This window comes from Megalops cyprinoides, chromosome 17, assembly GCF_013368585.1.
Source record: "Megalops cyprinoides isolate fMegCyp1 chromosome 17, fMegCyp1.pri, whole genome shotgun sequence".
NCBI lineage: Eukaryota > Metazoa > Chordata > Actinopteri > Elopiformes > Megalopidae > Megalops > Megalops cyprinoides.
Window position 1 is genome coordinate 16,985,064 of NC_050599.1, and position 24,064 is coordinate 17,009,127.

General features: G+C 39.9%; 1 protein-coding gene across 1 annotated transcript; it reads left to right on the forward strand.

Annotated features, from left to right (window-relative positions):
* The first annotated feature begins 2,076 nt into the window (after positions 1-2,076).
* On the forward strand, positions 2,077-23,836 carry pkib (protein kinase (cAMP-dependent, catalytic) inhibitor beta). The gene is made up of 3 exons (XM_036549164.1): positions 2,077-2,192; positions 21,763-21,934; positions 23,599-23,836. Exons 2-3 carry the CDS (start codon positions 21,790-21,792, stop codon positions 23,682-23,684), a joined length of 231 nt encoding a protein of 76 aa, XP_036405057.1. The 5' UTR covers positions 2,077-2,192; positions 21,763-21,789; the 3' UTR covers positions 23,685-23,836.
* Positions 23,837-24,064: the final 228 nt, after the last annotated feature.

Sequence of the window (24,064 nt, forward strand, 5' to 3'; positions counted from 1 at the left end):
CATGATAGCCAGTTTTGCATCAGTATAGGCTTTATGTTTTTAGGGCAAATGATCAAGTTTGTTGAGTGCTGCAATTAAGCTGACATTGATAATGTACAGTATCCACAGGTATATGAATATCTTTGGGTACAGGCAGGAGGAAATTGCAAGTTCATAAAGCAAGCAGTGAAAACACATTGGCTCTAACATATGTGATAAACTTTATAAACACCACAGGTTTTTCAGAGTTGAGTCAAAAAGAAACACCAAGCCTACACCTGTACTGTGCTTTAACCCACTGAAGCATGGGGAAAATTCTAGAATGGACAGAAAAGGACACTTTCACTATTGTGATAAAATCAGTACTAGGTAAAGGAAATCATGGACTGACGACATCAGAAATCTTAGATTTCATCTACATAATCAGTACTCCCAAATCACAGTTCTCTCATCTCATTTTTATGTGTTCGACAGAAATAAAACCTCCCAAAGCACTCTCTAAGCACTGTTTTTCCTCCTACTTTGGACAGTGCGACAGATGGCTTGACCAAGGTACCACAGACACCTCTGTTTTCAAATGCAGATCATTCACATTTAATGCAACACTGGAAAATGACTCACTAGTGGACCAATTTTGGCAGCAAAGACGACCTGTTATGTATTCCTGAAACTAATTGTATTAATGTGCATCACAGAAGATTAGGGACACTGTAGCCTAATTCTCCCAGGGAGCCTTAGGTGCCATGGTCATTTTGTAAATGAATGGGATCACTCCTTATCCCAACACAGTATTCACACCAGGAAAAATGTATGCAACACAATTCAGAAAAGGTCCAGGTATATCTGCCTCTGTACTGAGGGGTTGAGGGAGGTTCTTTATTCAAAGAAGAGACCACAGCCAGTGTGTACTGAAGCCATAGAGGGTTGTAAATATCCATAGCGCCTGCCTAAACAGAACAACGAGGAAACACAAGTCATTTTGATGCGATAGCACCGAAAGTGACTTTTACTGTATAACTCATATAAGGCCTTCTTAACATGACATTTTTTGTCCGTATTGTAGGCTACATGACCTATAGGGTACATCTACACCAGATTTTTCTCACACATCCTCGATCTGCCAGGAGAGATTTGCATGTGTTCAGTTTCACCCCACACGTACATACATGCATATTTAAAATCACAATTACAAGTCAGAAAATTAATTTCTAAGGAGCTGTCTGTGGGGCTCATCACTGTTAAAATTCCATGTGCATCCCCCGAAGCCGTCATTATTCATTTTATTTCGGGTGAATGTACTGATACAATTTCCCTGGAATTTCAAACACGTGCAGCATTCAGGCTGGATCCCTCCTTCTCCGTGATTAATGGTGTTGTATATTAGGAAAGATTGTTCATTTCATTTCTGCAAGTTAACAAAATGAAAGAGCCAGTTAAACAACCAGTGAAAGGCGTAACTCCCTCTAAATTGATTTACTCCACCTCATCTTCGCTGGCTGAAGAAACAATTTCTAAATGATCAGTGTTGTTAGAAACAGTTTCAACTATCGTATATTTATTCCACACGATTCTTTTTAAATTACAGATGATCAAATTCCAACTCACGAATGTCAAAATGATGGCACTTGCGTTGCCAAGGTGCAGTAAAGTCAAACAAGCCCACCCGTTTTTTCTTTTGTTTTTTTTTTTCGCGTAAGCACTATACATTTGACTGTTGCTACTTGTTTTACTTAACTGTTTATAGAAGCAAATTAGGCTGCCTGTTGAGAGTTCCAACTCCAGGGTGATGCCATTGTTAAACTCTGCACAGACAAATCAATCAATAAACTGAAACCCTCAAGCGCAAGCAGAATTATGCGTTCAAATATGCGAGATGGCTAATTCTCCTAGAACTCCCTGTTTTGTTTTTTGTTTTTTGTTTTTTTTTATTTTCTCCCAGAAATTTTTCAGAACCCATTCACGTTCAAGGACACCCAACCCCATGTGCTGTTGCTTCGTCTCTTTGCGCGCTCCCTTCTGTGGACATGGAACGTGCCCGCGTGATGTCACGGCCGAGGGGGTAACTATGCTCGCGCTGGAACTGGCAGAGAATCGTGAATTACAATGACAGGGAACCGAACGCTCAAAGTTCTCCGGATGGATAGACGATTCATTTCCAGATTGTAAATGCACAATCTACAGTTCTGGTCACCACTATCTGTTTTACATGCTGGGTAAGTAAGGCACATTTTTTTCGGCGTATTTCTTTAGAAATTAACGACATCCAGTTGTCTGTGTGCTTGCTTGCTGGATTGCTACAATGTGTGGCTAAGTTACATTGCAGTTGTAGCTTTTCCACTGTAGCTATTGTTATTGTATAGCTCTCCGGTTGAATTATGTAAGTGATGGTGAAACACTTGTCAGTGCCCCGTAGTGCAAAATTGAGGTTCTGTTAATATGGGTTATGATGATGTTTGTTTTGCGATCAGTGTTTTGTGCTGTTGGTGGCATTTTTATAGTTTAACAGTGGCATCGAACACAAAGCAAACCATATGTACATCTGGGCAGCATGAATGCTGGTAACTGAATAACAGTCAAATAACGCAAGTAGATTGCACAGCAGATTGATTAACGAACTATCAGCAACGTCAACGCGGATGAGAGCAAGCTTGACTGAATAAATGCAAATTTTCTATAGGGCATGTTTAAGTGTCTGTGGGGGAGCTCAGCTCACTGATTTGCCCAAATTCAGGACACATTCATATTTATACAACACAACATTTCCAGCCCGTGAAAATGTTTGATTTTTTCCTATATGGTTAAAAGGGAGAGTGAAATCCGGCTCCCCACGACATATATGATGTCAGCACGACGCAATTATGGAAAGTTTTGATAGTGAATGGCATGCCTTGAATCAGAACATTAGTCTGAATCACCAAGGTACATTGCAGGAATTAAATTGGCTTGTACCTGTCATACCATGAGAGATATATATAGAGACTCTAAATCAAGCCTACAACGTCTGTTATCACGTATTATTTATCAGAGATCTGACATTTTGTGACGCAGAACAGTAGCTAACATCAACAATAATACCTTTATGATAATATCTTCTCACAATTGCTTAGTATTATTGATTTGATTGATTTTGCTCTAACCCTTGCATTTATAATGGTTATCTAGCAGTGTATTCAGATACTTGTGGCTAAGTGAAATACAGTTCACCATCATGTTACTAGGACTGTCTGAAGTAGCCCATGGTATGGCCAGTGAACAAAACAGGCAGACTACATAGAGAAGAAGTGCCGTTTAGCTTTAGTGGGTATCACTATTACATTAGTGAGAAAAAAAGCATGTTAATCTACATGAAGATGAGAGAGCTGTCAACTGAACTGTGAAAATATCATAATGTAGAGAAACTGACTTTTTTTTCCTTTCATATAGTTATATGGTGTGTTGTTGCAGTTAAACTTTGGATTTAGGCTTTTGTCAATGGTGGCACCAGGGCAATAATGGGACAATATGCTAAGTGAAACTGACATGGTGCTTGGCATTTGCCATTTGGCATTTTGCCCACTGAGTGCTCACATTGCTTATCCCACTGCATTTTGGTTATGCAATAAAAACATGTCACGTATGTCTTTTTGATCTTTTAAAGAAAATCATTTTAATTTCAAGATAATACTCTGAAGAAACAACCAAAACTCTATATTCCATCTGTCCTGGTGTTTCTGTTTATCACAAAGCCTGACATGACCTCACAAATGTTTCACTAGTGCATAGGACAAGTAGGTTTGGATGTACCCTGCACACTACATTTATCTACAGGTGTGCATATTCTATTTTTGTTACCAGATTCCTTCCTGTTGTTAAGAGGGTAATCTTCAATCTCATCTAATCCATTCTGCAATCAACACCTCCATTTAGAACTCTGTGGTTTGACAGAAAAATGGGCACTTTTAAGTCTGCTAAATCTGAATCACGAAGAAAAGAAAACTGTAGGAAACAAGTGATTTATGGAAAAGGTTTTATCCCAAATATAACCTGCAGTACCATAGCCTTGTATTAATCTCATCAAAATGCTTTAGTCTTTAACTTGTCACAGGGAACAGACATTATTCCCTGCTGTCCTACCTTTATTCCAAAAAGTATGAGTGCATTTGATAATGTAAATTAGAGACATTAATCCTAGTTATTTCTCTCGCCATTCAGTTTTCTGAATGAAGAGGCCTATTTACAGTGTAAATGAAGCCCTACCATCAGTTTTGCATGCACTCACATGTATGCTACATGTAAAGGACACTGCATGATTACAAGTGGGCCCTACAACCATGCTGCTGGTGGGGAGAGAGTGTAGCAGTTTTATTCAGTTTTGACTCATCTGTTAATCACAGAGGACAGTCTTTCTGCTAACAGTTAAATTGGCCATTATAGGATAGTCCTTTATTAGAAATTTTAAATTTAGTTTTCAATTTATACTACAGTGTGCAATCTTTATGACCAGGCAGTCAGATGCCTCATAATCTGGTCATAATTTATTTTATGATGAAAGCATTGAAAACTGTTGAAATCCTGTTTTCAAGGACAGAGTCACTGTAAATGCATAGTGGTTTGGGAGAGTCCAGTTGTGTTCCATAATGAAGATGCTAAAAGTAGAAATGAGATGTGGATGCACATCCTGTGTGACAGCTGAGGAAGCTGTGGACACATGGTAGTCAGGCCCACTTCCTCTGGGCAATGCATGCCTAGCCCTCCTACCCTCCAGCCTTCTTGCCAACACCTCATATACTTACAACAGAGCACCCCCTCCTCCCTGTCTGAAAGAACATCTTTAGTCATGTGTCTGAAATGCAATACATCATGCTGATTTTTAGGTTCTCACAATATGTAAAGGATTGTGCAAATAACCCATGGTGAAATAAACACGAGTCTTCTAAGCAGAGATCATGCTGTGAGCTACAATGGCAGTTAAAATACGACATGCCGGATAAATACGTTCACATTTTCCTTGCCTGATGTCTGAAAAGCAGTGTAAACATTTGCATTTCAGAGTAACTGGTGATTACAGAGAATCAGAGGAAATCGATGTTCCCAGTTTTGATGTGGGGTTGTGCCACAAACTGAATGAACCTCATCAGCTGTCAGCTGACCATTTATAACCAAATGCCTTCATGTCATTTATTGCTAGCTTCTTCTAATAGATTGAAATTAGATGCATGTTTGTTGTTTATCTGTATTTGCATATCACAGCTCAGTTTGTGTCACTGGCTGCAAATGAATGTGCTAAAATTGTGTTTTGGAATGTGAACCAAACACATGCTCATCATTTTATACATAGGGCTTGCTGACAGACATTAAGTAGGCAAATACTTGGAACATAATGTATAAACACTGAAATAATTATAAAGTGTAGTGGTTTGATGAGTGTTGTGGTTACAGAAACATTACCCTCACAGAAAGGGACACTACAAATTTATGTTGATAAAAACATTAGTAACAGAATTGTATGAACTTTCAGGATCATGGCAGTTGTAAAGCTACATCCTGTTATTAATCCAATAGTGTAACAAACAGTACATAGCTGTTATTAGTTCATTAACCCAATGACAGGGCCATGACTGCTGTATGACTGTAGTAATCACCATGTTTGGCAAAGGGCTGTTTTAGCAGCCTGTTCCCTGTTTCACCTGGCCTGTCAAAATTAGTAGGGCCTGTTTTTAATTACAGTAATTAACAGCAGTGTTTATACTGGCAGAAAACAGATAGTACTTCCAGGATCTTAAATAATGGAAAACGGAAGTCATCACCTAATAACAAACACTATTCCATAGCCAAGTAAAAGTAAACGTAACTGAGTTTTTAAATTTTTAATTATTACATCTAGGTTATTAATTACTCATGTGCTATTGTTTCAGTGTTTAACAACATAATATATATATGACATTTGGAGGATACTGGTAACCGTACTCTGTGAACTAAATGATTATAGGATGCTGTGCTGTGATTGTGATACACTTTGTAGGAATTATTTACATTTATATTTACAGCTAAATGACCTAATGATCATGGTACTACTGCTAACTAATACAACTTCTGCTTTCTGCTATTAACAATAAAAAAACAACTAAAAGTCAACAGCAGGCCCACTGTTCACTTGTCTATGCCATATCTGCTTGATATTCTTCATAGAAATACACATTATCTGAAACGCAGTGTTGCGTAAAGGGTGATTTATTATGTAGGACTCTGACAGCAAGCGAGAAGAAAGAATGAAGCCATCAAAATGGAAAAATAAAGACAGTTACCGACTATGTTGTGGTTTCAGTACACATGAAAGGGGATGGCAGACACAGAAGCTACAGAGAAACTGTTTTCATGAAGACAAGAAAACCAAAAGGCAGCTGTTAATTTCAAACTGCAGAATAAGCGGTTGTCATTACAATGAGAAGAAAGAAAGGGAAAAAAAATGATTCAACAAAAAAACACAATTATGGTGTGAGATGGCACTTTGAGTGCTGTGCTGTTACACTGTCACTGTCACAGGCCAGGTGTCGACCTATGATTACCGCTTTAGCGTATCTGCAATGTCAATGGATGTCCGGAGAGAAGGTTCCCGAAAATTGCTTGCTCTGTGCTTCACATCTGAATGAAGCTTTGAACAATGTTTCTGGTGTAATGGTCCTTATCTGAGGTCATCAATCTTGCTGTGTTGGTGAATGACGGCACAGATGTTTTAGTATGACTGAAGTTTCACAGGTTGCTTTGTGGTTTCATTGGTTTGTTTTTTTGTTGTTGTTGTTCTGTGATGTCATACAGTTTGATGACCTGCTGACAGACAGGCATTTTCAGAGCTGGAAGCTCGACCAGATTAGTCGGCAGATTTCTCAGATACACCAGAGGGGGCTGCACAGGCGTCCCGGTGTTTTTCTTCTGTGCATTTCAGGAAACAGAAGACTGTGACAAATGCGGTGATTCATGAGCATGAACAAAGGAAGGCGATATGGCCCTGCGTAATTCACTGCGACAGTTCTAAAGTCACGTTGGAATAGTATTTGTGTTAGCAGCCAGTGTGTCTAATTGCACACAGGAATGAGCTGTGGCGTTCAGCTGCACCTTATTTACACTGCACACATTTCACGTTTTCTAGATTGCGAGTATTGAGGTACAGAAAAGCACATTTATACAAGAAAGTCCATCTTGTAGAGAAAAACTGAAACTTGATTGCTGCATCGTGAAGCCAGTGAGAGACAGATAAAGGCTTTTTAGATGCGTGGCGCCAGTTATCAAAAGCTTGTAAAGCAATCTCTTTCATAAATGAAATCTGACTAGATTAGCAGGATAAATGCTGACAGTATGTAGCATTTGAAACACAGAGACCTTCATTTAGGGAAATCTGCATCCTCTTCAGTAAAACCTGCTTCAGCTGAGGTTGACGCTCTTATTTTGATGACTCTTCAAAGCACTCGTGAGCGTCTCATGGATTCTGTGTTGGTGTTTGACATGCAAGGCCTCGGGAGGGTTTCTCTCTCTCTGTTTTTTTTTCTCCTTAAAGCTCTCATCTTCTACTCTCAGCTCAATGGTAATTGGCTCTCGCCACGCTGTGGAATGCAGCGCTCCGCTAAAGGTACTCTCGCGCTCACTCTCCGATCAATGGAGTAATTATAAATTCCGGCCCTCTGTCCAGGGCAACTGGAAAACTGTATTGGAAATATTGAATCCCTCCTTATGTCTCTGTTGAAAATGCTGAGAGAACAACACCCTCCATTTTAATTCAGTAACATTCCCATAAGGGCATGCGTAGTGATTTTTAATCAGTGTATTAATACATGTCTTAAACAAACAAAACAATTAAACATGTCTGTATAATAATTCATTTACCCTTGTGGGATTCAGGAAGGAAGGAAGCTGTTACTGATTGACATGACAGAGACCCATTAAATAGAGGTGGCTGTACTGTTTACAGATGGCCTTCAACTTATTACACAACAGTTGTGCAGTACTGCACTTTCTAAATGTGCCAGGCGTTTTGTGTTCTGGACTTCAGCGAAGAACCCTGTTGCTTCTCTGGGTCAGGTGCAACACGTAATGATTATCCATTTGGCCTGCTGTGACCCACAGTACTTTTGGGCCAGTTTCCTACTTCCTGTTGAGCTGGAGCTCTCTGTCTGTTGCAAAATATCAGTTGGGTTATATTGGATATGCACATTGTAGATGGATGGATTTTTAATTTCTTAAGTGGAGCACGTGGTTGAGAGAACACGGATGTGGAGTCTGTTTCTGTGGTCAGGTCAACTCCCTTACAGAGGAATCCCTTGAGCTTATTTCTGTCATTCATATTCAGTATGGAGCTGAAGCAATGATGGAATGCAACAATAACGCACAGAGGGGAAATGGCATTATCCACTCAGTCTGTGGGCAGGTGGAGTCAAAGGGGAAGGACTTTACCCGCATCTTAAACCACCCGGATTCATCATCCTTTTATCTTTTTCATTTTTCAGCAAACACGAAATAATGAGTTAAGACTCTTTGTACCCAGGACAATGGAAAAATCTGACAGTTGGTGCAGCGTGTTGTTGTGTTTTTTTTTGTTTCTCCCACCGTAGTCCTGCAGTGACTCTCCCATTTCCTTGTTCTCAGTTTTCATTGCGCAAAATACAAATCTACATCTCTGTGTGCCACATTACGATCTCTGTTCAGTGCTCAAGGACTTCACACTCCACTGGGAATCATCTTCATTGCTGAGTATGAATTATTAATTTACATCCACAATCTAGACTGCCTTAAACAAATATTGAATTGTGAACGTGGCAAATAATGTATGGATCATTCGATTTCACTGGCATCAAAAATAGTTCCCATACATACAGTGATGTAGGCAATTTATGCATAGTTAAAACTAGTTAAAATCTTGTTTTTTTATATTATGATTCAGCCTAGGTTTTTACATCCCTGAATGATTAGGCTTAATACTAAAATACATCATTTTCTGATACTATATGATATATAATCTGATGATTATATACATAATGTGTCCATAGTATAAAATATACAGTACAGTATATATACATATATATATATATAAATATATATATATATATATATATATATATATATATATATATATACATATATATATATATATATGGCATCACATTGCCTGCATGTTGTCAGGATGATTCTGAGATGAAAAGGACCTGAGGGTCGGGATCAAAGACAGTGATAGACGAGAAATGAAAAGACAGAAAAAAATAGAGAATCATCACTCAGAGAAAAGTGGTTGTGAAATATGCTGCAGCGCGCGTGTGTGTGTATTTGTATATGTGTGGGGGATCATACATTTACATTTTCATATGAAATGTATGTAAATTGATGTAAATGTTGGTTTACTGCTGGATGCCAATGCATTTCTTACTGTGTCTGTGCGTGGCTGATGAGAGAAGAATGTGTTTTCATATCAGTTTGATGCCGCATTGACCATAATTTTACACATTTCACGGTCAAACCCCCAGATATAAATGGTGGCACCTCCCTGTGAGGGCTGCATTATTGATTGGCTTTGAGAACCGTTTCCTGTCTCCTGCTTGAGTGAGTCCTCCTCCTTCATGAGCCGTTGATAAATCTTCTCAAGGTGATTCTTCAACAGAGTGTCAAAGGAGGCACTTTCTAAGACACGAGCTGCAAGGCAAATAGACCAGCATCTCTGCCAGTTCTGGCATCAATATGTAGTAAATTAGTCATTTCAAGCAAAGCACTTTCTGGTGCTTTAACAGTTCAGACCTTGGAAACATAAGAAAAGAACATAAGAAAAGTATGGTGGGGCGGTCAATGTGTTGGGAGGTAGGGTTAGCATGATTAGAGGGGTGCAGTCAGCATGGCAGCCACAACGCAGTTCATACTGACATATGCCCTCTTTAGTGAAACAATCTGTAATATAAAACTTGCCTCGAATTCTGAAAGACCAAACTGCTGCCATTTATATGCTTGAAATACCTGTGAACCATAAATAACTATGCACAATGTGGAAGTTTACACCCTGGAAGTGAAATACTAATGAAAATGTGTCAGGTTATACATAACTTGATCTCAAGCATGAAAAATGTAATTGTGCACAATTTTGTGAGAGCATTGAAAATACAGGTGGCCTCATGTTTCATGCTAGATGAAATAGTCTGGATTTCTCCAGTGTTAATTTTGGTGATGTAGTTTGTATGCATGCAGCAACTCCACACAACTGCAAGCTCCTCATTGTATTATGAATCAAAGCTTACATGGCACCCCATACTAACGTGAAGGTTAAATAACTGGCGTGTTGCTGTTTATAAAGTTGTTCTATATAAACAGCCACCCTAGCTAATGTTTGGAAACTTATGCCTACAAATTCGTAGAATTGTTTCTTTTAAATATACCAAGATTTAGAACTGAACTTAGGAAAAGAATCTTTGAGTATCCCTATGGTCCAAATGTTTACCCCATTGTCCTGGAGCAACCTCCAAACCACTTTACAATTCGATAAGTTCATCCTTCTTGATAACTACAAATCCAGATTACAGCATCCGTTATGCGAATAGTACAGGCTACGGCATGAAGTACAGTTTATCCTGTTGTGTGCTTGCTGATTTAAGATGATTTGTTTTTTTAAAAATGTTGTGTATTGTTTTGTAGAGCACCTTCCTGACCATATCTCCTTGTACTAGAGATGGCATATTTTAGTGGTACTTCCTGGTAAAATATAGCTCGACTGAAATATTTAATAGTAGTAGTCATGTTACTAGCAATATCATAGTAACAGTAATAGTATTAATAAAATACACAGAGCTCTGGGGTGGTCTGTAGAGTATATAGTGAAGGAATCCATGAAAGCCAGTGAAATCCTATCCCCACAACCATCACCATTTCACATTGACTTGTTTTAATCTATATTTTCCATCAAAGGGTTGGTAAAGGTTAATTATTGCTTTAATATTTCAGAATGTTTGCTGGAACAGAGTTTATTTCAATGGGAGTATGAACCAGCTCTTCCCTGTGAATGTACCATCAAATACCATAATGTAGAATGGTCCAAAATCACACACTTGCTTTCTGCACTTCAAAGCTGTGTGAGATTTATAGTGAGATGTGTATATATATATATATATATATATACACACATGCAGAGAGAGACAGAGAGAGAGAGAGAGAGAGGAAGAGAAGAGAGATAGAGAGAATTTTTATAGTCGTTGAAAATGAGATTTGAATTTAATGTGCCATTAACTTTTGGATGGTGTACTGTAAGTGTATTGCAGTTATAAATATTCATTATTCCAGATTGTAATGGTGGGCTACGCTAATTACTGGTGATAAGAATGGTTTGTAATTACAGTCCTTGTTTACAATGCTCCAAGATCAACAGACAAGAGGGTGCATTTATTATGTAAAAGATGGTGGGATGAGATTTTCATTTTGGGTTTGTGAAAGCCAGGAGTAACTAGAAATAATAATTAATAATAATGTATTGCACAGCCAATCCATTCTTTAGAGACATAGTCATATTAAGCCCATTGTGTACATACATGATTGCTGAAAGGTTTTAAATAATAATCATGACAGTCATAATCATTGTATGCACAATAACAGCAATAGTAATAACACCAATAGTAATGATTATTATAAATGTTTACCTTTTATGTATATTTACTGGTATATAAATAGGAAGCGCGTGGCTCTCATGGACCTGTGCATGATACTCATGTGTAGTGATTGCCTCAGTGACATGTTACAAATTAGCACATTGTTCGTTGACAAGCTCTTTTGTATCCTCTTCACCAATCACATTAGCGGTTTAAGTATTGTGTGCTGATATGTTTGCATGTCACAGATCTACTTTTAGCTCCCTGTTACTTTGTGTGGAGCAGCAAATGCACAGGGCAGTCTGGTGTCATGTAATGTTCCATGCAGACCATTATGTGTGTTTGTTTGGGAGACTGGTGGGCAGACCTGTACTCTCCCGGGGTGGGGCGCCTTATGTAAAAGGAGAACAGGGTGTTGCCTGAATCCCTTGCGATCTGTACATTGTTCTGCTGGCCCACTCTCACTGCCTCCCATCTCATCCCAATCACTCCTTAGCGAGGTCGGCTGGGCTATAAATAGGCCTGGATTAAAACCTTTCATCCGGCTAAACTGTGGTTCCTCTTCAACTCGTCTAAATATGTTGTTTTCTTCCGTCTCTCTGTCCTCCGCTCATAATTACACATCAAGCTATACAAAAGGCCTTGCATAAATCAATGATTTTTTTTTTTTTGGTCGTTAACCTTTATTTTGAATAACTAAGACTTTTGAAATTAATTTTCCTCTCCACATACAGATGTGAATTAATAAATGTGTAACTAATCGTAAAGCACCATGTATGAGGCTTGTATTTATTTTTTAAGTGAATTCAGCCATTTGATTGAAATCAACATACTTCATGCAGCAAAGGCGGTTGATTGTTTGGGTTTCTGACATCTGAGTGACAGCAGCAGTAAAAACACTGCAAGCTTTGTCCCCTGGGAAGCTCACCCAGCAGGAGGTCCGTCTCTCCAAATATAGCTGCGTGTGGGGTTGCTTCACAAATTGGGGAAGCAATCTACTTAATCAGCCTTCACGTACATCTTAAAAGTCTGTGTTTACAGTGAGTAAATAAATAAGGCAGAATATTTGTGACTTCCCCCTACAGCGAAGGATGGCTGGGAATAAGATGTCCAGCGAGCGGCGTAACATGATTAAACGGGCAACCGCTGTCAGAAGCTTTTACTGTAATGAGTGAAACACTGCGAACAACAGACTGTAAGCTTGCAATAATGTTGCCGCTGTCCGTGATTAATTTCATTGAGCGTTTTTTGTGCGCGTTGCATTTGTAGTGTACAGAGTCCTAGTTGGTTACATAATGTTTGAATAATAGTGTCCGTAAGCCCTGTTATTTCTGTGTGCATCATCACGGTTCGGTGCTTTCACCTCACCTCACCATTTCATAGTGCCCAGATCACTAATAGAGCATAATGTTGTTATTTGTTATTTAACACAAAGCTATAACATAGCGACTCTCTGCTGAAGCAGGCCCCTGTGTTATTTGTGCCCGTGGCAGCCTTGCTCAGTGACTCGGTGTCTCCTGCGAAACTGAATGGAAGTCACGCTGTGAACACGTAGTGTGTTTGGAAACTGGTGCAGGGGAAGTCCCTCAACCTGCTTGGGTGGGGGGTGGGGGGGGCGGCAGGAAGGCTGGCAAAGGTGGACACAGTTAGGCCCAGCTTGAGGAGAAGCTGCAGCTGAGTGCTGTAAAGCACCTGGCAGGAAGGGCTGGACAGGCTGTGCAGAGATCAAGGCCCGCGGTAACTCTGCATGTCTGCTTGTGTTTTCAAACCTGATGGAGGTTTTTGAGTGGTCTTGTAGAGCTACGCTGGAATTTGTCACATTTTACAAAACGTAAAGCAGCACGTTATTGAAGGTATGTGTTGCAGTTTTCATGGAGTCTATTCAGTGTACTTCAAAAGCACATTCCTTCCACAGTGGGTGTAACAAAGCCTGACCCACCAGCCGTCCAGGACAGAAAACAAACAAACCACTGTTTATTGAACCCCAGGTCACGTGACTTCATTTGTTGAAGTATTCCAGCAAGACCTTCTCTTGGCCTTTACACACTACAGGGAGCGACACTCTACACACTACAGGAGTCATACTGGACACACTATTGGAGTGTTGCACTCTGATGGAGAAGAACATAGGGTTTCCTGTGCTGACATATGTGAGCTCCAAGAACACAAGGGACAGGAGTGACTCACTCTGTTGTGAGAAGAAGGGACTGACTCAATTCTTGACTTCTGAATAGCAGGCACAACTAAAACAAACAAACAATAAATAAGTAAAAGACTATCTATTAAAAAAAATAAATAATAAATAATAGATAAAATCTATTATCCAGGTTGACTTACATTTTCTACATATTACCCATTTTTGACTTACATTTTCTACATTTTACCCATTTTTAAAGCTATATGTTTGCTAAAACAGTTTAGATTCATTTAATTCCTCAAGGGCACATCAGCAGTGCACTGCCCAGGAATTGAATCTGCAACTTTTGGGCTGGGTTTAGATTGGGTTGGGTTGACATCGGGTGAACTCTAACTGGTGAGGGCATGTGTGTGAGGTTTCTACCGTACTGTGCGGTGTAGCTTACCCAGGTCTGCACTAACAAACTGCCTTCTGCCTTCTCATGCATGGCTGCAACATGACATCGTCATTTTCTAATAAATCACATAATGTAAGCACAGATTTACAGCATCCATGAGTTCATTCTGAGGTCTGCACAAATCATACAATAGATGGAAGATTGGGTAATGCTTTGTGTTATTAGGCTTGCTGGTTAGCATGTGACCACATTCTTTGGCAAAGTAAGCATTATTATCATGTCTGGATCTTGCTACAGAGCAAACCAGCAATACAACTGTTAAACGTGATAGGATAAAACTGCTGTAAACCCTAAACTTGCCTTTATCTTTATCCAGTGGTGCTGAGTTGAAGATCTGATTGGTCTCTTTAATATCTGCAAACCCTACCTCCATGACACCACAGTAAAAGGTATTAACACAAGTCACAAAACACTTCTTAACTCAATTGGGGAAAAATGTAGAATCTATGTATTGACCTGCTGTATAAAGTCAGACAATTGATTGCAAGAAATGTGTGCTTGTCACGTGGATGGTCATAACATGTTAATCTCTGTGTAAATCCTCACTGATCCACGTACGAAGTAAAAACTATAATACAATTCGGTCTCAGTTCCATGTTCACATAAAAATAATTCAGACGTTTGAAAAGGAATTAACCCCTCTTAACCCAAGTGTTTCTAAGCATTTCAGTGATCACTCTGTGGGAATTTTCAAAATTGAAAATGTGTTCTGCTCTATTTATAGCTACACCTGCCTCGACTTACATTTTTACACAATCAAACTAGCAGTAAAAACATGGTATATATTTCCCTTTGAGACCTTTATAATAAAAAGTAATGTTGATGCTCTCATATCACCAGCCAGCATTGTGCAAGCATTCCTGAACCAAAGGCCTATTGAAGAGAGCCCAGTATGCCAGCACAAGAAAGACCATGAATATAGTAGTTTAAATTAGTGAGGATGGATATTATACAGCAAGAACAGCTGGTCCCCTACTGTCCCCTTTGTTTATGAGAAAAAAAAAACTATTAGTGTTTCTAAAGGAGGGGTTCAATAACAGCCCACAGTTGTGAAATCCTCGAAGTAAAAGTAGTAATTGGCGTGATATCACCCTCTCTCCTGAGAGGTGGGAAGGTGAAGTCACTGTTATTTGTTACTGATCTCTCCGAGGGATTTCCAGGCCGTCTATGTTCTGCTGGTCTTCAGTGTTGAAAGATATGGAAGGACTGTGCAGTAATGTGGTTATATCCAGTTCCAGGGGCACGTGAATGTTTATTCATTTGCCAGGTTTCAGCCAATGGGGAAACCAAACTAGCAATATGTATAGAAATTTGCAAATCTGATTGATAATTTTGCTTATCAAATAGTCATGTTTTACAAACATTATCACATATTTTTCATACCGCATTATGCTGATGAATGCAGGGTTGTTTCTCAACAAAAATGTTTTACATTTTTTGGTCGTATACTCACACAGTTTGGCATTAAAATGATAGCCATGTCACTGTATAGTTCTATTCACCTGTGTTGACATAGCATTAGCAATTTGGATCTCAAACAAATGGCCTTTTAATTTATTACCCATTTACACACCATTCATTATAAATAAGCTCAGATCTATTTAATATCATATTGAGTAAAGCATAAGCATTTTATCAGAATTTGAATGATTTAAAAGCTCTTAAAGCTGATCAGAGATCTTCAAGTGTTGCATTAAATAAATTAGATTATTCATGAATCAATTCATGAAGGCTTAAAATATATGCTTGAGCTAATTCTGTGATGGGCAGTGTTTAACTGCTTTAATCTCCTGGTACTTCAGCAGCATACAATAGGATACATTTATTTGTGGAAATGAGCTTATTTGTCTGCAGTGTATTGTTTTCTCACTTTAATGTATTCCATTAACAATACACTTCAAAGACAACAAATGCATAAATCAAATGCATAAATCTTGAATGGCAGGGGTCCATTTCAAGGCCAGAGCTAGCTAGATATTCTCTGTGTACATTCATTAATTAAACAGGATTAGTGTTTAATTTTATCCTGGATACAACTTTAGCCAAACCTTTTAACTGCTTTGTACAGAATCATAATTACTTAAAGGCTGAAAAGAATCTGTGGTCGCATGAGAAAAGAAAGCCCAGGAAGGTGTTTCAGTTGAGGTACCAATGGTGTATTGTATCAGCATTGTCTTTTATTGACTTGGTATTACATCCATGTAAACATATTGAACACATTACACAAGCTTCACATTTTCAGATAGTTCTTGCATTTTGCCATAAATGACAATGTGAGGCTGTCGCCCAGAATAACCTTCAGACAGTAGACACTTACTTTCATTAAAGATGCTGCTCAGCTCTCAGCACTGTTGAGTGTGATGAGTTCCATAAAGAACCAGTAGAAAGGTTGGACCTTGTAAAATTGAATACTGAATATTAAATGTGAACATTATATTCACCAGCATCCAGACCACCTCATTTCAGAGAAACACTTGGATTTCCATGCAGGAATATGTTTTTTAAAAAGCCTATAAAGTAATGTATTACTCTGTGAAGTGATTACAGTCTTGTGAAGCGGTGTTAGGTTCCCAGTTCACAGTAAAGGCGATACCTGCTTCAGAACAGTTTAGGGGAAAGGGAACAACAACAATTATTAGGTTGTGGGATATTAGATTAAAAACAAATAGCAACTCAAAAGTGACAGATACTGCTTAAAGCTTTAGCAAAGCTCATTTTATTATAGAATTGTTGCTGAAAAACACTATTGACAATGTTGTGAAAGTTACAGACTTTTCGGGAGAAGATATCACCGAAAGATTCTGGTGCAGGACTTCCTTGTACTTGCTTAGCTAGATAGAAACTGTGGTGTAAAAATGGAAACTCGCATGAGATGGCCCTACTGGCTGCAGTGCAGCTGGACTCTGACTAATCAAACAGGGCATATGTCTGGCAGCAGGGGGATGTAGAGGTTCACAGTCAAACGCTCGCAAGCTGCCGTCTCCTGGCGCCGGCTTCTGTGGAATCCCTGGCACTGCTTCCAGCGCCATTATTTTAGTGGCTGTGATATACTCAAAGGTTGTGAGCTTAATGCCAGTGTCAGAAAGCACTGCGGCAGCTTTCAGAGCCTTCACTTTGTCTGCCATATCAGGGCAATGGAAGCAATGCTTTTCCAGCGCAGCAAAGAGTACGCTGAGAGGGGAAAAAACAGTCAGAACATACAGTAGGGCTGCTTCTGCACCACCTGACCTTTAAATAGTGCACATGTGAAGCATGGTAGTATGGTGAGAGACTGTTTCACTTACAGTAGCAGCCATTCTTATTTGGGGCATCCTACAATACATGAGATAATTAAAGTAACAAATGCGCTGCAAAACAAAATCTACATTGATGATTTAACTAAATCAAGAACACAATACACATCTTGAAATGGAAGTACAGTTAACCAACACGCAAAAAGATATAAATCAGGTTTGGTTTGGATAGGGCAGGTTATGTGTCATTATGTGGGTAATTATTAGAATTAGGATTTTTAGAAAGTTGTAGGCGCACAGTAAATGTATAGCCTTGCAATAGAGAGCAGGGATATGAGCTTTTGGTTGATGAAGTGTGTCCTTTGGATCAGGAAGCAGGATAATAGGAGACTGCACAATTCTAATGTTGCCTGGCTATTTGGGGAGGACGAAAAAAATGGATGAGATTGACCGCCAGAAGGGAGTGATTTCACTGGAAGAAGGGAACTGCAGGAAGGCGGGATGAACTGGGGAAGAAGAGGAGTAGAATGCTCACAAAAGCTGTGAAGAGAACTCAAGCAGCAACTGGAAATCAGTGAAGGGAAATGAGTGATATATAAAAATAATAACCACTGAATTAGAAATACATAAAGCATATGGTTTGACAGGAAGCCACTTAAGTAAAAGGAAGTGGGGGTACTAAGGAAATTTCTCATCCTACTGACACTTTCTTAGCGAAACAAAGGTGGCTTTGAGGCTCTTTCCTCAGAGCCTGTCTTTAGAGAAGGCTATCAAACACACATGGTTTATGAGATCATCGATGGTACCCTCTGCTGACTGCAGATATAAAAGGAAAGACATATGGAAGCTTTGGGTGCCAGAATATGCTACAGAGCTGGAGGAGGGTTCATTTATTTATTAGGTAGACGCCCTTATGCAGAGCGAATCAGACGGCTATCATGACAGCAAATGTAAAATATATATATAGCAGCAATAAGAGCCACAGCCAGTAACATTCTAAATAAGCATCAAGCTGAAAATGACTGCTAAAGTATAAGAACCCAGCAGCACGATGAGCAGATAACATGGACTAGTAAAATCAGATAAGTTGTATTTTTCACATATGTGTTTTGTGTTTGGGTTTTACTGGTGTGTTTTTAGCTGTGTTTTACATTTTATGTTTCTATACATGTGTTTTTAGTCGTGATTGGAAGATGGTTAATGATTCTGCAGTGCTGACTGTTTCAGTTAGCGCATTCCAACACTATGAGTCCCATGAGAGTTCTATATGTGTTCCTGTGCAGTTTGAGGAACTGCCAGATGACCAGTGGTTGTCAATCAGCGCTGTAAGGTCAGGTAATTGTTTGGCGTCTAGACAGAGATTCCTGTTAGGCATGTGTAGAAATGCATATGGAGATTTATGAGTCAGAGGAGCGGGGAAGGAGAAGCAAGGCTTAGTATCAACATTATAAGTGTACAGAAAAACCCGACCCAAGAGATTTAATGTAGGTGGAAAACAGAAGAGGGCCAAGCAGTGACCTATGGAGAGCTCCTGTTGAGATTCTCTCTAGGTGATGATGTGAGAGATAAGAAGCACACCAGTTCAGGGCAGTGCTTCATATTCCTGTCCCTGCTATGGTGGGCAGGGGATCTGGCGATCTCTTGTGGTGAGTGCTGCGGAAGGTTCCAGAAGTATTGCAACAGAGGTAAGAGAAGCTGAGTGGAGAGCATTAGTTAATGTGAGAAGGAATCATTCTGGAGCTTCCAGCCCTGACAGCAGGTTGCATTACCAGCTTTCGCTCAGCTGCGCAACACAGAATACATCTTCACACGTGCACTCCTTCACGTTCTTACCCAACCTGAAGTGTTAATTAATCAGTGTAATTAACCATCGTGGCACTCTTCCCTAAAAATCACCCTCTGAGAGAGAGGGAGGACAGGTGTCCCAGGTGATTGGTTAGAGCCTGCTATAAATAGGTTTGCGGATGAGAGCTAAGAAACTTTTTCATTGCCGAAAGCGATTGATAAAATGGTGGCTATATCTGACCACAGCCAGAGTGATCATATAGCTCTCTGGAGATGTACTAAGGAAGTGCCTTCTCTTTGATGTGAGAGGCCAATGATACACACAAAGTAGAATGTAAAGTAGTGTTATAAAGTGGTTATACAGTGAAGGTGTGAGCCTGTAATATACCACCTGCCACACGTGACTTATTTACATCACTGTGTCAGTAAAACTGTAGAACAAGAAAACTTCTGCCACCTCTTCTAAACTCTAAATCATCTGATGAAGTGCAAGAAATCACATTTACTTTTTTGCCTGTGGGGAGAATTAATCATACATCTACTGAACTGTAGTTAGGAAAATAAAAACATGGCAGGTCATAAGGAAGCTTAGCAGCTAAAATCGGTGCTTCTTCTGGACCACCTGTATCTGTATGCAGGAGTATGTGCTGTCCCCTAAGTCAGGGCTCTGCAGCTCACTCAGTGCAGACTTCAAGGTCAAGGTCAGTCAGCAAGGTCGGTGTCTGCATCAAAGCTTGCATCTTCTCCTTAGGTTGCCCTATCCCCGCTCTTACCTTGAGGCATCAGAGCTGCAATGAGCTATTCTTGGCCTACAGGCTTACGCTCCTGCCGGGTTTAGAGTTGCCTTCCTGTCAGCAGCTGGCGCACCAGGTGAGGTGACCTTCCTGCCCAAATTATGGCTCAGTTAAAAGTGCAGAATTACAGCAAAACCTTAACCCCTAAACTCCAGCAAAAGCCGAACCCCTCTGTTGGAGTATTGGGGGAGCAAGTCAAAAAGCTACGGTGACAGAAAAGGAGTGATAGAGAGGTTGTTGTTGTTCTTATTTTATTTTTATTTTTTATGAATATCACATTTTAATTACATTGTTTTGTATTCTGTGAATGCTGTGAGCTTTGCACACAGTATAGGTAGTTAAGGAGCTGTATGGAGCCAAAGTAACACAGTTTGAACTATATGGGCAAGGAATATGAAAGATATGACAGGGATGGAACATTACTGAAATCTCAGACAAGCAAACAGCACCTGGGTCTGAGCACATCTGCAAGCACGGACACGTTTTATATACCACAGCTGAATTTTGTTATTGCTTTCTGCAGTGACAAATAGAGGGCCCTCTGCTGGCCAAACATAGCACTTCAGAGTATGTAACAACAAAGTCATTGTGCACCAGTGAAGTGAAATCCATTTCATTGACATTTGTGCTTCACGGTGCAAAAGGGCGCACTCTAATTGGCATGACATTTCAGTGAGGGAACAGTGGTGAATGCATGAAATAAACATGTAGCTACGTTATATAATATACTGTAGCTGTACCTGACATGGTGTAATGATTACTTTGAGTGGATTTAAATGCCTATGTCTCTGGTCAGTTAAGCACCTAATAGTTGTAGGAGCTTTGTAAAAAGGCTTTGGATATTTTTAATTTTTCAATGTGGAGACCCTTTCTGAATGGACACGGTACCCAGGAGGCCATAAACCCACAAGAATTATAGAATAAATGGAATAAAATTTATGATATTATTATGGATAATTGAAAATTATTGATCATGTCTCATGATAGGGAAGAGAGTTATAGGAGGACTGCACTGAAGAACCAGAGCTGCTGTTTGTATTTATGTTGGTATAAATCGATGCTGACAGTGCTGGGGATTTTTTTCAGTACTAAATGAAAAATGTGTGGGGTCAGTATTTATGATCTGTTTCTTTAAAGCCAGTATATCCTATGTATGAACGTGAACTTATCTCTTATGTATTCATTGCTTGAAACATGATACTTGTTACTAAACCTATAGGCACTAATACCTTAAATTTCCATTTTACTTGTGATGTAAAGGGTGATGCTCGATTTTATTAGTGTTGTTATTGTTATAAATGCTCTGTTTCTAGAGGATGATAGTTATTGTTGTAGTTTTGCCTAATTTTTCAATAATAAGAAAATAATTGTTATTGTAACTGCTGTTCAGAAGAAGAGAAGGTAAGAGTAGTACTCTGAATAAATAGTCAGACTCAGGTAAACAACTCGATCACAGGACTTGAAAAAACACTGAGAGCTGAAGAGCTTGTGAGAGACTGTTATATTTTTAATTATAATATTGTTATGGTTGTTGTCATTGTAAATAATAATATAATGTGGTGCATTGTCCTTCTTGACATCGGAAGAGAGGCCGTGATCCTGGAGTACACCCACATTTTCTATATTTTTGTTTCAACAGACCCTGTCATTAAATTATATCTAATTATGGTAATTGTTTATTTCTATTAATGTAAATAACTGTGTGTTGTGGTAGTGTTTGGAGAGTTTGGAGTGACCCAAGGTGGCCTGTCACACGAATGCCAGCAGGTAACACACACTTATTCTTTTCCAGATGATGCTATGAAGACAAGTCCTAGCGATGACTGATGTGGAACCTGTTGTCTCCGACTTCGCAGCCACGGGGAGGACTGGTCGGCGCAACGCCCTGCCGGATATTCTAGGGTCTACCGCTGGCGCGGGGACCTCTGACCTTCCAGACAAACTGGCGGAGTTGAGCGTTAGCGGTAAGGGTGGTCCGAGTTCTGCTGTGACAGAGAACAGAAGCGGCACGGCAGCTGCTGAGAGAGCAGACAGGCCCTGTTCTGCATGTCGTTTGAGCTGTGAAACGATGAGAAGTCGCACGTTTCAATATTGTTGCTTTGTGTGGACAGCAAGTGGTAGAGTTTCCAGTGATGACAGGCGAGGAGGAGTGTGGAAACACTAAACCATTGTAGTTAAATACAACATTAATGTTCGACTCTTTCACACCAGTTAAAGCATTGTGGGGGCTTAAGTGCTTTAATTGGTTCAGTTCAATTCAAAATAATGAAAACATTTGCTCAAATGACTGTGATGTGTTGTTTTTTTTTATTCTGGGCCATTGTTTGGCCATCATGAATATTTTATCTATTTTATCTATTTTGCAGTGATTTAGAATGCAGGGGATTGGTTCAGTGGAAATCTACAAAGGCCTGAATTTCTAAAAGACCTTTAAAGTGACTGCTGGATAATGCTTTGTTCTGATTCATTTGAAGTCTGCAAGGACATTTTGGGTGACCAGCTCTGCAGTGTCACACAGATCATGGGAACAGCTTAGCAATTCCTCTCTGTCCAAAACATGCCCCAGTATCTGTGCTGCATTATCCCTATTTAGTGGAAAATAACATCCACAGGATGTCTGTGTACTTCACATCAGCAGGCTGGGAGGTGATAGAGTTGGATGTGTGTGCATCCTGATCCAGTTATTTTCGAGTCAGCACTAATGCATTTGAGCCAGCACCTGCTGCAGCCTGCTAACCTCAAAGGCTTACACACTAGAGGAGGCTGACCTGCTGCAGTCTGCTAACCTTAAACAGGCTAACCCGCTATAGTGCACTAACCTTGAGAAGGCTGACCTGCTACAGAGCACAAACACTGGAGAAGCTAACCTGCTGCAGTTTACTAACTTGGGGACGCTAACCTGCTGCGGCGTGCTAACCCTTAGCAGGCAAACCCACTGCAGAGCATGAAACCTGGACAAGGTACCCACTGCAGTGTGCTAATCCTGGGCAGGATAACCAGCAGCAGTGCACTAACCCTTAGCAGGCTAACCTGGATCCTTATTACAAGGACAGACATAAAGATACAGGCATACCCTATGCAGAACAAGGGAATGTGCTCTGTTTATAAAGGAGACCTCCACAGTACTGCTTCATAGCGCACTGAATACTAATTTAAATGTCAAATTAGCTGTTGGCTTCCTCACTTATACTTTCAATATTTTTTAATTTCTCCTGAGCAACAATTCTGTTTAATCGCTGATGCAGTGTGTATGTAGAGCATGACACGCGTGTCCCTGAACCAGTGGAGTGTTGGATCACCTGATTACAGCCTTCCTGGAGCTATTTTCCCTAAGGAGTGCCATTCAATCAGAGTGGGATTTGCAGTGTAGTGAGACCACAGGCTGAAATGAGGAGAGCAGTCTGCCTGTTAGTTTATCAGTGTGTTCACTGTGCCACTAAATAAAGACATCGCTCAGGGTTCTCAAAATAACTTATGTTATTATAGATATGCCATGTGCCATATCTCTGTAGCAGATTAAATAAAGAAGAGTACCATACCTTTCTGATAGATATATTGAATAAAGACTATGTGCTATACCTCTGTGGGAGATGTATTAATTAAGACATGTAACGCATCTCTATGGCAGATGATGGTGACCAGAGTGGTGAGGGCTCATCTTCAGCAGAGGCCTCTACCAGCCCAGAGGACAAGGAGAAGGCAGAGGGAACATAAGGCCACTGGGCATCCAGCGAGCTGTTTCTGTGAACGGACCGGAAGGAAGCGGATGTCTCAGATCTCATTAACCAGCCGGCTATAAACATCATGTGCAGTGCTATGCAACAGCGTGGACGCCTATCACTTAAACCAAGCTCTGGATTACAGGAGGGCCACTCCCTGAGGGTGCATGTTTTTTTTTTTTTTTTTTTTTTTAATTTGCTATTATATTTATTTTGAAGGGTGTCCAAGACCGCCCGTAGTTAAGTTCACCTATGGGTAGCAGTCCTGCACCCGGATCTGTCCTTCTATTCAGTAGCACATGCGGAAAACTGACAGCCCAGGGGTGGTATCCCATTACAGGCAGCAATATGCAGTTTCTTTTCTTGTGTGAGAAA

What these genes read in the sequence shown, in the direction of transcription:
- pkib (XM_036549164.1), top strand. Translation starts at nt 21,790, where the DNA reads ATGACTGATGTGGAACCTGTTGTCTCCGACTTCGCAGCCACGGGGAGG. An exon ending in GGCGGAGTTGAGCGTTAGCG is followed by an intron (nt 21,935 to 23,598) that starts GTAAGGGTGGTC and finishes TCTCTATGGCAG; the next exon opens with ATGATGGTGACCAGAGTGGT.